The sequence below is a fragment of the Colobus angolensis genome, unplaced genomic scaffold (assembly GCF_000951035.1).
Source record: "Colobus angolensis palliatus isolate OR3802 unplaced genomic scaffold, Cang.pa_1.0 Scaffold57, whole genome shotgun sequence".
In the NCBI taxonomy this organism is placed as follows: Eukaryota; Metazoa; Chordata; class Mammalia; order Primates; family Cercopithecidae; genus Colobus; species Colobus angolensis.
This window is the reverse complement of record NW_012119265.1, coordinates 5,606,307-5,619,875: the sequence shown is the minus strand read 5'-3', so window position 1 is coordinate 5,619,875 and position 13,569 is coordinate 5,606,307. Positions and strand designations below refer to the sequence as shown.

Genomic DNA, 13,569 nt, shown 5'->3' with positions numbered 1-13,569 from the left:
TTACATCTGTATTCATCAGGGATATTGGCCCGTAATTTTCTTACCTGTTTTGTCCTTCTCTGGCTTTGGTATCACTGTAATGCTGTCTTTGTAAAATGAGTTTGAAAGTGTTACAAGTTCTTCCATTGTTTGAAAAAGTTTGAGAACAATTGGTGTTAATTCTTCTTCTTCTTCTTTTTTTTTTTTTTTTGGAGATGATGTCTCCGTCTTTCCAGGCTGGAGACCAGTGGCACAATCTTGGCTCACTGCAACCTCCACCTCCCTGGTTCAAGCAATTCCCCTTGCCTCACCCTCCTGAACAGCTGGAATTACAGGCGCACACCACCATACCCAGCTAGTTTTTTCTATTTTTAATAGAGACAGAGTTTTACCGTGTTGGCCAGACTGGTCTTGAACTCCTGACCTCAGGCAATCCACCCGCCTCAGCCTCCCAAAGTGCTGGGCTTACAGGTGTGAGCCACCGCGCCCAGCCAATTCTTCTTTTAATGTTGGGTAGAATTCACTAGTAAGACCATCCGGTCCTGGGATTTTTCTGACTTCAGCAGGACCTCTGTCTCTTAATCTCTTCATCTTATGCCAATCGATTATCCTTTTCCTAGCTTTATTTCTTTAGTTATTGTGCTTATATCACTTGGTCCATCTTTTGAATTACTTTCTTGAAATACCCTAAAGTACATTTCTTTCAAACACAACTGTCTTACAGACCCTAACCTCTGACAGGTGCAGTCTCTTTTATTCCCATAACTGGTTGGCTCCTCGCTGTTGGAAAATATCACATAACATGTACGTTATTGGTACCACTGCAAATCCATGCTTTCATTTCTCAGTTGAGTCTTTAGTACCTCTTATCCATCCTTCTGATTGTCCTTACACAGTGTGACTCAGCGTTGCTCCTACCTGTTTTTCCCAACCTTGTCAATTCTTCGTAAGTTCCCTATCTCCACTGGAAGCATTCTGTACACATTCAGCATCCCTAATCCAAAAATTCAAAATAAAAATGCTTCAGAATTTGAAACTTGAAACTTTTTAAGTGCTGACATTACTCTACAAGTGGAAAATTTTACACCTGATCTCGTGACAGGGCACAGTCAAAATACAGATGCATAGCACATGGTTTATTTGAGTACCCCCAAGGGAAAAAAGACCCTCCCAACCCTCTTCAGCTGTGATAAATATTTTCTGTGCATGTCCGAATCCCCTGCCCCCACAATAAGCATGCCTACAAAGAATAATAAAATGGCATGTGTGTAGGCTGGACATGCCAATGGTAGGTTGCTCACAATGCCCCCCATGCAGGCAAGACCTGTGTGTATTACTCACTGTGTGTGTGCTTTTTTTTTCTCCTTATTCTGTGCTCTATGGTATAAAGATGTGAAATCTCAAAAAGGCCTACAGATACCACTGTGGTTAACAATGATAAGAAAAAGAGGAAGTTTATCCTTTTGTTTGTTTTTGTTTTTTGAGGTGGAGTCCCTCTCTGTTGCCCAGGCTGGAGTGCAGTGGCGTGATCTTGGCTCTCTTCAACCCCTGACTCCTGGGTGCAAGCAATTCTCCTGCCTCAGCCTCCCGAGTAGCTGGGACTACAGGTGCACGCCACCGTGCCCAGCTAATTTTTTGTATTTTTAGTGGAGACAGCGTTTTGCCATGTTGGCCAGGCTGGTCTCGAACTCCTGGCCTTAAATGACCCACCTGCCTCAGCCTCCCAAAGTGCTGGGATTACAGGCGTGAACTACTGCACTCAGCCTGTTTATCTTTTAAAAAAATTTTTTTTGTGGCCAGATGCAGTGGCTCACTCCTGTAATCCTAGCACTTTGGGAGGCTGAGGTGGGTGGATCACCTGAGATCAGGAGTTCGAGACCAGCCTGGCCAACATGGTGAAACCCTATCTCTACTAAAAATACAAAAATTGGTCAGGCATGGTGGCAGGTACCTGTAATCCCAGCTACTCAAGAGGCTTAGGCAGGAGAATTGCTTGAACCCAGCAGTCAGAGGTTGCAGTGAACCAAGATCACGCCACTGCACTCCAGACTGGGCAACAAGAGCAGAACTCCGTCTCAAAAAATGAATAAATAAATAAATAAATAAAAATAAAAATACTTTGTTTAGAGACCATGGTCTTACTCTGTCACCCAGGCTGGTGTGCAACGGTGTAATCATAGCTCACTGCAACTTTGAACTCCTGGGTTCACACAGTCCTCCCACCTCAGCCTCTTGAGTAGCTCAGATCACAGATGCACACCACCATACCCAGCCATTTTTTTTTTTTTTTTTTAATGTAGAGATAGAGTTTTTGAACTCCTGGGCTCAAGTGATCCTCCCACTTCAGCCTCACAAGGTGCTGGGATTACAGGTGTGAGTCACCATACCTAGCAGCACTTACGTTTATCAAAGCTGTTGGACAAACAGGATGGTGGTGTAAGTGTGAAATGTATTACAGAAGAGTATGGTATTGGAATGACCACCATATATTACCTGAAGAAACAGAAGGAGAAACTCTGTGCTGAAAGTGATGAATGGAAATTAATGAAAAATATAAAATCACTACATAAAGCTAAAAGTGAAGATCTTGATTATGTATTGAAAGAGTGGATCTGTCAGCATTGCAATGAATACATTGCCACTTAATGGTATGGTGATCATGAAACAAACAAAGATCTATCACGATGAATTGAAAATTGAAGGGAATCATGGCTATTCAATAGGCTGTTTGCCAAAAGTTAAGAACAGACACGGCGTTATGTTTTTAAAGGTTTGTTGTGAGAAAGCATCTACTGGTCATGAAGCAGCAGAGAAATTCCTTAATGAGTTTGCCAAGGTTATTGCTGATGAAAATCTGGTGTGAGAATAAGCCTATAATGTTGATGAAACACTACTCTTTTGGCATTACTGCCCCAGGAAGACACTGACAATACAGGTGATAAAATGGCTTTTACAGAAATTGAGGATGCCAAGGGCAGAGTAACTGTGCTGGGGTGTGCTAATACAGCAGGCATGTATAAGTGTAAGCTTGCTGTAATAGGCTAAAGCTTGCATCTTCATTGTTTCCAAGGAATGAATTTCTTGTTGGGTCCACTGTTATGCTAACAGAAAGGCATGGATAACCAAGGGTGTCTTTTCTGATTGGTTTTACAAACGTTTTGTACTAGTGGCTTGCACATACTGCAGAAAAGCTGGGCTGGATAACGACTACAAGATTTTGTTATTCCTTGACAACTGTTCGTGTCATACTTTTTCCCAAATGTGACTTTATTCAGTCTTCTGACCAAGGTATCTTTAGATCAATGAAGAGTAAATACAGAAACACTTTCTTGGGTGGGCATGGTGGCTCAAGCCTATAATTCCAACACTTTGGAAGGCTGAGGCAGGAGGATCACTTGAGCCCAGAAGTTTGAGACCAGCCTAAGGCAACATAGTAAGACCCTGTCTCTACCCCCCAAAAATTTAAGAATTAGACAGGTGTTCTGGCATGTGCCTGTAGTTCCAACTACTCAGGAGGCTGAGTTGGGTGGATCACTTGAGCCTGGTATGTCCAGGCTGCAGTGAGCAATCATCACACTGCATTTATCCTGGGTGATGGAGCGAGACCCTGTCTCAGAACACCGTCTTTTTTTTTTTTGGAGACAGAGTCTTGTCCAGGCTGGAGTGGTGCAGCGACGCCATCTCAGGTCACTGCAACTTCATCTTCCTGGGTCAAGCAATTCTTCTGCCTCAGCCTCCTGAGTAGCTGGTACTACAGGCACCCACCACCACACCTGGCTAATTTTTGTATTTTTAGTAGAGACAGGGTTTCACCATGTTGGCCAGTCTTGTCTCGAACTCCCGCCCTCAAGTTATCCTCCCACTTCGGCCTCTCAGAACACTTTCTTGAACAGCATGCTAGCAACGGTGAACAGAGGTAGGAGTATGGAAGGTTTTCAAAATGAGTTGAGCTTGAAAAATGCTGTATATGCTGTTGCCAGTGCTTGGAACACAGTGACTAAAGACAGTGATGCATGCCTGGCACAACCTCTGGCCTTGAGCTATGTTCAGTGAAGAGGATGAACAAAGTAGTGACTTTGAAGATTTCCATATTTCAAGTGAGAAAAAAGTGATGTCTGACTTCTTACATATACAAAAAATAATACATTTAGAGTCTGTCAGTAAGTTGGATGAAGTGAATATCGAATAATTTTTAACATCAGTGAGACTCCAGTTGCTCATTCATGGACTGGTAGTGAAATAGCCAAAATGGTTCTAAATCAAGGTGATTGTGAATAGTGACAAAGTAATGTTGCTAACACTGCAGAAAAAAATGCCTGTAGATTACATGGTGAAAATGTGCAATGGACTTATAAAAAAAGTACAGCAGTGTACATTCATAAAAGAACACGAAGTCGTATCAGTTTACAAAATCAAATAGAGACTTCTAGACAAAAACCATTATTAATGAGGCAGATAACTCCAGAGGAAACTTTTAAGAAGCCATCCAGCAGAATATCTCCTCGTCCAAAGAGGTCCTGCTTTCTGGTCTCTCAACTGCTTCTGATGTTTCTTGTCACCTAAAAAAATAAAATGTAGGATAGAGTACCTTTTCATGAAAGCACAGCATCGTAGGTGGAGACTGAAAACCTGCTACCTTGTTTGTTGTTGTTTAATAGGCAATACAGGTATTGTGGTGATGTTACTGTGCTGTTTGGTTACCTTAAACTTATTTTTTCTCTGAATGGCATGTCATCTTTTTTACTGTTAAGTACTTATGTATGAATAAGTATAAGAAAATGATTGCTTACTGGTAGCATATAAATTCAGAGTCAGGAATGGTGGTGATGCCAGACAGCCATGGATTGTCCACATGGGTGTCTGAGATAGTGACATCTTTGCTTTCTGATGGCTCAGTGAACATAAATGTTTCATATATAAAACTACTAAAATATTTTATAAAGTTACTCTCAGTCTACATGTATAAGATATATATGAAACATAGATGAATTTTGTGTTTAGAATGGGTCCCATCCACAAGGTATCTTATTATGTATATACAAATATTCCAAAATCTGAAAAATTTCAAAATCCAAAACACTTCTGGTCCCAAGAATTTTGAGAAAGGGATAGTTAACTTGTATATGGTTTTTGCCTTTGAAGATCCTTAGCTGTTAAGGAATTAAATTAGTGACAGGCTTCTGAGATCTTTGAATCTTGAATTATTGCACAAAGAATTTTTGCCCTCTGTTTTGAGCAGAAAGATAATAAAACCAAGAGCTCTTTCATATTAAGACCTAGAGCTGACTTTTTCTAATATCTAAAGTTTACCAATAATGAAAGAATTTTATGGTGATAGGATATTAAATAACTGATTTAATTTAGCATAAATAATATAATTAAATATAAACAGAATAAGTTAGATGGGTTAAAGAATGTTGTGTTCTCAATTCTCTAGGACATTAAATTGTATGATTGGACAGATGAAGCATATTTTGGCTGCAGAACAAAAGAAAACAGATTTTAAGCCAGAAGATGAAAACAATGTTTTGATTCAGTATACTAATGTGAGTAAAATGATTCAATTTGTTAATACTTTGCTAACATTTTCATTGGTGTATCCTACTGTGCCCTAGATTTTTTCTTTTATACTTACAGATTAATGAGAAACTGTGTATTTCCTCTTTAGCTAAGCCGGTATACATTTCTGTGTAATGAGTGTAGAAAAACTTTTATAGGCCTGTGTAAAAGTCTGTGCTTACGTAAGAAAACAAGTGGAGAAGATTAAAAATTCCATGGATGGGAAGAATGTGGATACAGTTTTGATGGAACTTGGAGTACGTTTTCATCGACTTATCTATGAGCATCTTCAACAATATTCCTACAGTTGTATGGGTGGCATGTTGGCAATTTGTGATGTAGCTGAATATAGGAAGTGTGCCAAAGACTTCAAGGTATGTATACACAAAAACATCAAACTTGCAAATAGGCCCAGGAACATAAGTCATATCATTAAAAATCACTATTTACTTATAATTAGTGAAAGGTTTATAACTTTTGTTGATATTGTATGAGATAGATTAACACATTCTTTTTTTTTTTTTTTTAGATTGACACATTCTACCTGAAACAGTGTTGTTCTAGTCATTTTATTTTTTTTTTTTTTTTTTAGATTGACACATTCTACCTGAAACAGTGTTGTTCTAGTCATTTTCTTTTAATTTTAAATTTTAAATTTTATTTTATTTTCCAGAGACAGGGTTTCACAATGTTGCCCAGGCTGGTCTCTCCTGGGCTCAAGTGATCTGCTGCCTCAGCCTCCCAAAGTGCTGGGTTTACAGGAATGAGCCACCACACCTGGCCCACATATTTAATATTAAACACATTTTTGCTTCACGGTGTATTTTCAGTTCCACAGTCTTGGACTTATTGACATCCATGACTAATGCTGTATATGTCACACATTAGGAAAATAATGTTGTCTTCATTTTATGTCCCTCTGAATTTTTCTGTAACATTTAAATTATGAAAAATACTATATATTAATAACTAGTTTTAGTCCACTGAAGTATATGTGATTGTTATATTGAAGAGAATTGACATATGAATCTTTTTGAAATATTATAGTAAGTTTATTTAACTACGAAATCTTTAAGTTTTAATGCTTTGTGATCTTTAGAAAATTCTAATATGTTGAACTCCACCCACACTAGTAAGTCCCACGTGACAGTATGTAAGAAGTTACAAGCTAATTGTAAAACTGGAAACTGTTTTGTTTCAATGTTACTTTTTTTCTTCTCTCAATTCAGATTCCAATGGTATTACATCTTTTTGATACTCTGCATGCTCTTTGCAATCTTCTGGTAGTTGCCCCAGATAATTTAAAGCAAGTCTGCTCAGGAGAACAACTTGCTAATCTGGACAAGAATATACTTCACTCCTTCGTACAACTTCGTGCTGATTATAGATCTGCCCGCCTTGCTCGACACTTCAGCTGAGGTTGAATTTACAAAGGAATTCAATGTCAATTCCTTTACAGAGGAATTTCTTGTACTTCAGCAGGCCTCGGTTGATAGAAAGCACAGGAGATACCTTATGACACAGCCAACATTTTGTGAAACAGTGACTGGAACAAAACAGCAGCCATACTTACCTTTGAGGTTTTATTTAAAGTTTGGATACCACTAACTATATTTTGCTTTTTTCCCCGTATGTTGAATTTTAATTCCATTCTTGAATGTAGAAGTTTCAGATTCTTTAAAACTACATGTCACTGTTTTCATCCTAGAAAATGTTGCTGTCAGAAGGCAAAGGAAATGTTACCAGTGTTTTTGGTTCTTGTACTTTTAACATACTCCATTTAGAAATTTTGCCATTCTGTTTCCCATTAATAATAGGCAAAATACAGGAAAACTACATTTATTATTCCTCAGTTTTTAATGACCTTTTCAGCATCAATTGTTAATCAGGTTATTTTAGGTTTTCGTAAATAATTTTTTTGCCTCTTTCAGAAGGTTAACAATTAAGTTTACTTTCTGTGGTTGGTTGGATGTTTTTCTGAGGGACAACATTAGTACTAGTCCAAAAAATGTCATAAACTGAACTAAAATGATGAAATATTTTATGTAGACATTAGGAGTGGATCAGAATACTGCTTTCTGGGTAAAACTTAAAAGTTTACTATTTCTTATTTGGTAAATAGATTTTAAGCCAATTCTAGTAAGAAATTGATAAAACTACCTTATTTTATATTTCACTTAAGGTGGAGGACCTTAACTAACGGACCATATTTATTCATTATTTTAATATTATAAGGGAAGTAAAAAAAGTGAGGTATAGTCTAAATGGTGCATATAAGAAATATTGATAGTGTTTAGCAACAATGCAGCCCTTTAAGATTTTCTGTCGTAATGCTAAACTTGAGTAAGATGGAACGGCTGAATATGTGGTTAGTCTTTTATTTTAAGAGGAATTGAGAATTGATAGATTTGGAGATGAGCTTTGCAAAGAGTGGTTGCTTTTCATGTCTATAGGTCTGTCATTGTCCTTTTTCAAAGCATTTCTGAAGTTATTCCTACTTGGATATAGTTAATGGAATTGACTTAATTTGATGATGTATTAAATCACTTACAAAATTTTGAACATCAAGTGAAAATTTAGAAAGGCCATTGCTATTCTATAAACCTTGTAAACTTGCTCTGGGAGAATGCATTCTAAATTATATGTAATATTTCAGCTCCCATCGTGTTGTTCATAGTCTTCTAGGAACAGATAAACTTAAGTATTACTCACTCTTGGCATTTTTTCTTTAATACAGGCTTTTAAGCCTGTTTTTGGAAAACTGCTTTTCTTCTGAGAACCTTAATCTGAATGTCATCAACTTTACCAAACCTTCTAAGTCCAGAGCTAACTTAGTACTGTTTAAGTTACTATTGACTGGATTTTCTTCATTTTCTGTTTAGTCCAGTGTTACCAAGGTAAGCAAGGGAATGAAGTATACCAACTTTTTTCAAAGAATTTTAGGACACATATGACAGCTTTAGAAGGCTGTCTTGTTTTCTAGCCAAGGAAAAGCCAGAACAGGTTTTGGATACTAGAGAAAGTCATATGCTTGTACTATTGCCATTTTAGAAAGCTCTGATGTGAATTCAAATTTTACCTCTGTTACTTAAAGCCAACAATTTTAAGGCAGTAGTTTTACTGGCCATTTAAGCTCTTTGTACAGTGTCAATTTGTAAAAAAGAAAAAACGAAAAAAAATCTCAAATAAAACATGAGATAACATTTTAAGACTTCCAAATCAGAGAAGTGCTTCAAATTATTTTGTTTGGATTAATTTTTAAAATGTAAAGCATACACTTGTTGCTTAGTTATTTTGTTAATTATTTTCATGCTTGAGTTCTGTGCAATATTTTCTATTATGTCCATTGATAGGACAGTGACAAAATTCATAAGTGAATACTTAATTTAGAAGTGTTAACATTAATGCTCAATAAACAAATTCCCTGCAGTTGTTTTTTTTTTATTTCACTCTTTTTATATTTTAGAGCTATCCATCCTGAATTTTATAAATGATTTTTTATTTAAAAATTTAAGATTTAAAAAATTTTTCACAGCATAGGTCTTCTCACTTTCTTTTTTAGCAAAAAATACAGACTATATAAATAAGACTAGAAATTTATCCTAAACAGATGGTCTTTCTCTAAGGGGGAAAAAAAAAATGTGTCATGTGAAGCAATATGCATTCTTTGTATTCTGATTTTTTAAGTGTTTTCATATTTATAGCCATCACAAAATTTTGCCCAAAGTGTATGGCTCAGAAGAGATGATCAATAAGTAAAATGTTTTTCATTTGCACATGGTAAAATTTTAGGTAGAGAATGGAGCTTTGTATAATTGGTAACTTTAACCAACATTTACATAAATGCAATCTTTGTAGTATTACACAATACCACATGAGCTAATATGCAATATTTACATAATGCATTGAATGAAGTTGAAAATATGCTCTAACACACTGCATATTGTTTTTCTAAAATTGAAAAATATCTGAAATACAGAATATGGGTTTAATAAAGGAAGCCTACCTTATATAAATTATGATGTTGAAAATGACAGTCAACCAGAGTAGATGAAGTGTCCTTATGAAGAATTATTAAATAGTAGCTGGATGGATCTTTAGACAGATGACCACCTGACCATTCCAAGACAATATTTAGTCCCATTTTGAGGATTGCCATAGTTGCAAGTCCTTAGAATCTTCCTTATTTTAAAAAGAACTGTCAAAATAAGTTAAATTAAAATCTAATTTAAATTAGGTTAATTTATATTACATTGTAGATCATTCTTTTCTTCCCCCTCTTTCACTTCTAAGTATTTTGCTTTCTAAGTACTAGCCTTCTGGTTCACAGGGAAATAATTTAATTATCAATCAGTAGATTGATTCCAAGTGGAGAATTCACTGCTTCCCTAAAATGCGTTTTTCTTACCTATGATGGTAAATATTTACAAGGATCTGGATAAAGAGATGTTGATTTTTGAAATGCCACAAAACCCCTTAAAGTGGTCAAGTTCTCAAGGTAGTGGCTAAGGCATGCGTGAACTGTGTTTGAGAGACAGCAGTTAAGTTGGTACATAAATCATTGATGACTAACAAAGCTAACATCTGGGAGATTAACGTTTTTTAATGCAAAAATATTCTGCATATTACCCATATATTGCTGAATTTTACATACAAAGCATTTTGTGCTTTCATTCAATTAGTTTAACTGCATTCAGTTTCTGTACTATTTCTCTCTGACCTATCCTGTAATACATTATTATGTACTTTAGAAGAAAAGATCAGTTCATATTGTCAGACTGAATAATTCTACATAAAGTTAAAAGTTAGCAATTTTAAAAATTTTACTGCATAATAAAGATAATTATAGTTACATGTATTGATTTAAGTCTCACACACTGTGCTAATAAGTCCTTTGCATATACTATTTGATTCTAGAGCAACTCTAGGATTTGGGTACTATTATTTCCATTTGACAGATGAAAATCCTAATGCATAGAAAGGTAAGTAGACCGGTGAAGGTCTACAGCTAGTAAAATGCGCAGATTGAAACCTAAATCTTTTCTCACTCACTTTTAGGTTCTATATGCTGTTCTCCTTACATAACATTAAATAGATCCTTTAGTTTGGTAGGTTCATTAGTTTTGCTTAATCGTTTCTTCCAATATGAGTCTTATTGTAGCATCTGTATTACAGAGCTGGCATACAGGGTCAGTATCTAATTTACTGTTGTGCTTTTCTTAATATGTTCAATGTGTGGTCATACTTTCTAAATTTGATTTTTTTTAATTTTATAAGTGGTCATGAAACTTTACTGTTAAGTTTGTACCTAATAGAAATATGTCTATCACAAATCTTTATTGGTATTATTTTATATACTTTTCCAGCTTGATAATTTTCACAATAGAAAGAGACCAAATATTTTGTACTATATTTTGTGACATAGAAGTAAATGACAACTCTACCTTGGAAGATATGAAGAAATCAGTGTTTTTACATTCAAAAACTATTTTAAATGTCATAGGCTTGCCAATTGTGTTAACTATTTAATACATTGGTAGTTTTTAAATGACTAATGCTGAAGTGAAAGTGTAAGGCAAAATATTTAGTGTATTAACAGTAGATAGTCATTTTCATGTAATCAGAATTGCATGTTGAGGGTTTTAAAAGCTGTTATAACTCTTACCTTTTATTTCTACCACCGATCAATCATTTCTCTTTACAAATTTAGGGAAGAAACAACTGTTCAAATGTATAGGGGACAGAAACCTGACATTTAGAGAATAGAGATTTTAATTGCCAAATTAGAGCAGTTAGGCTGCCCGTGGGCTTAACAAAATTCCTATTTTTGAACTAGGCGCAATGTGTTTTATCATTATTATTTGATAGATACCATTAACCTTTGTTTTGTGTTTAAATATCTACTTTTGGGGGGAAGATGAGTAATTAAACACACTCGCCCATTTTCTAAGTGGTTTAGAAGGTCGCAGTCTGCCTCACCATACAAAGCCAGTTTAAATAGGAATATATCACATCGTACTTCAAATAGCAGTCAACCTCAGAGGAAAGTCATTTATTCAGAAGGCGTAGATTTTGCTAGACAGCAGTGATGCATTACAAATATATAATTATTTGCACTAATATTTGAGCAGGTGGAATGGATTAGAACATGGTCAACATTATGCTGCTGATAACATGTATTTTTCTATATTAATATGTACTGTGCAACATGTATTAAAATTGTCAATAATTCATTTTAGCCAAGATACTAATATTTATATTACTGTGTTTAAGAGACAGTATCCAACTGAGCCACTTTTAATTTAAAAGTCTGAAACTGGAATTAAGTTTACTTTCAGAAATCACTTAAATTACTTTATAATCAGTGAAAGGTCAGTAAAACGTAGAATCATAAGTGCCTAGTGACTTAATAGGAGGAAATATGGAGGGTTAAGAAAGGAAGTAGGAACCTGGAATAAGAAAGTTAAGTTTCATTTATAGCTCAGATGAGTGACTTTCTTTGTTTTCACCACTGGGAATCTTAAATGAAGAAAGTGTCGTATCCTTTCCAGTTATCTTTGTGTTAATAAACTAAGTGATGGTTGGACAGAACTAACAAAGGAATTAGTCTCCAATGGTGGACTTCCAGAGTTTTGAGATTAAACTTTGAGAGGTGAGAAGTCTTCCTGATGCCCCTGTAATCTTAAGTTGGCAGGTGCCTTTAAGTGAGGCCATCCCTCTTTGCCTGCCTATCATTTTAATCTTTATACCGTAACTGGTTCCTTTCAACTGGCCTTTTATTGTAGCACTTTTATCAAGTCTGCAGCTTCCCAGCTACTTGGGAGGCTGAGGTGGGAAGAACACTTGAACCTAGGAGTTCAAGACCACCCTGGGCAACATAGTAAGTCCCTGTTTTTAGAAAAATAACCCTTAGCTTTTTGCTATAGAAAATATCCAAATAGAGTCTGGACAATGCTGGATGTAAAGAAAACTGTGAAGCTACCTCTAAGTGTATTGTTTGTAAATACTGTGTACCATTTAGAGGATAACATGGGGATTCACATGAAGTTATGTGAGAATATTTTATAAGGAATAATACCCAAGTGCCTCTCCATTATAGTTCTCCAGTAGAATGTATTTTCAATTTTTGCCACAAGGGGGAGAAGTTATTTTTATAGTAATATGTACTTTTTTTATTTTAAAAATAGAACTCACATAACTTTACAGCATCTATGAACATTTTGCTCTCCTAATGATGTGTGTGTGTGCATGTGTGTAAACAAGATTCTGAAAGTCATGCATGAGAAAAATTTCAAGGGAAATTAATAATAAAACCATAACAGTTTTGAAGAACATGTGCACAGTGGACATAGGAATTGAACAAAGTTTACCATGATTAAAATTATGTTTTCTTAGTTATATATCATATTGAATTTCTTTATCAGCTCTAATAAGAATCTACTGATTAGTGTTCTGAATTCTGTTTTTTAAAGAAAAAATTTTGAAACAATCTGAGACTTAACAGAAGGGTTGTAAATACTGTACAAATAAAATTTTTCCCTTTTGAGAATAAGTCGCTGTCATGATGCTGCACCACCCTCCAATACCTTTGTATTTCCAAGAAGAATGCTTCGGTATAACTACAATACATGAAAATTGGGAAGGTAACATTGACATATTATTACTATCTAATCCTCAGACCCCAGTCGAGTTGTACTAACTGTCCTAATTCCTTTTGAGGATCTCAGTTCAAAATCATGTGTTGCTTTAGGTTGTAGTGTCTCTAGTTTCATTCATTCTGACACAGTTCCACAGTCTTTCCTTGACTTTTGTGACTCCGGACATTTTTATAGATTATAGGGAAGTTCCTTTGTAAAATACCCCTACATTTGGATTTCTGTTTCCCTGTAATCAGATTCTGGTTGTGCTTTTTGGCAGGAGTACCACAGATGCAATTCTGTGTTACTGTTGCATCCTATCACATAGTACACAATTTCAATCTGCCCCATTTCTGATGATGTTCATTTTTATCACTCTCTTAAGGTACTGTTT

The 13,569-nt window shown here is 35.5% G+C and overlaps 1 protein-coding gene across 3 annotated transcripts in view; it reads left to right on the top strand.

The window, feature by feature from the left end:
- EXOC5 (exocyst complex component 5) overlaps positions 1 to 11,789 on the top strand; it is a 64,463-nt gene extending 52,674 nt beyond the window's left edge. For 2 of the 3 annotated variants that reach the window (XM_011961874.1, XM_011961873.1), the window contains 3 exons: positions 5,417 to 5,525; positions 5,697 to 5,912; positions 6,768 to 11,769. In XM_011961874.1, the coding sequence (XP_011817264.1) occupies positions 5,417 to 5,525; positions 5,697 to 5,912; positions 6,768 to 6,956 (514 nt within the window). In that variant the 3' untranslated portion in view covers positions 6,957 to 11,769. Of the gene's footprint in view, positions 1 to 5,416; positions 5,526 to 5,696; positions 5,913 to 6,767 lie in introns of all 3 variants that reach the window. The other variant, XM_011961871.1, reaches the window with a different exon arrangement.
- The last annotated feature ends 1,780 nt before the right edge of the window (positions 11,790 to 13,569 follow it).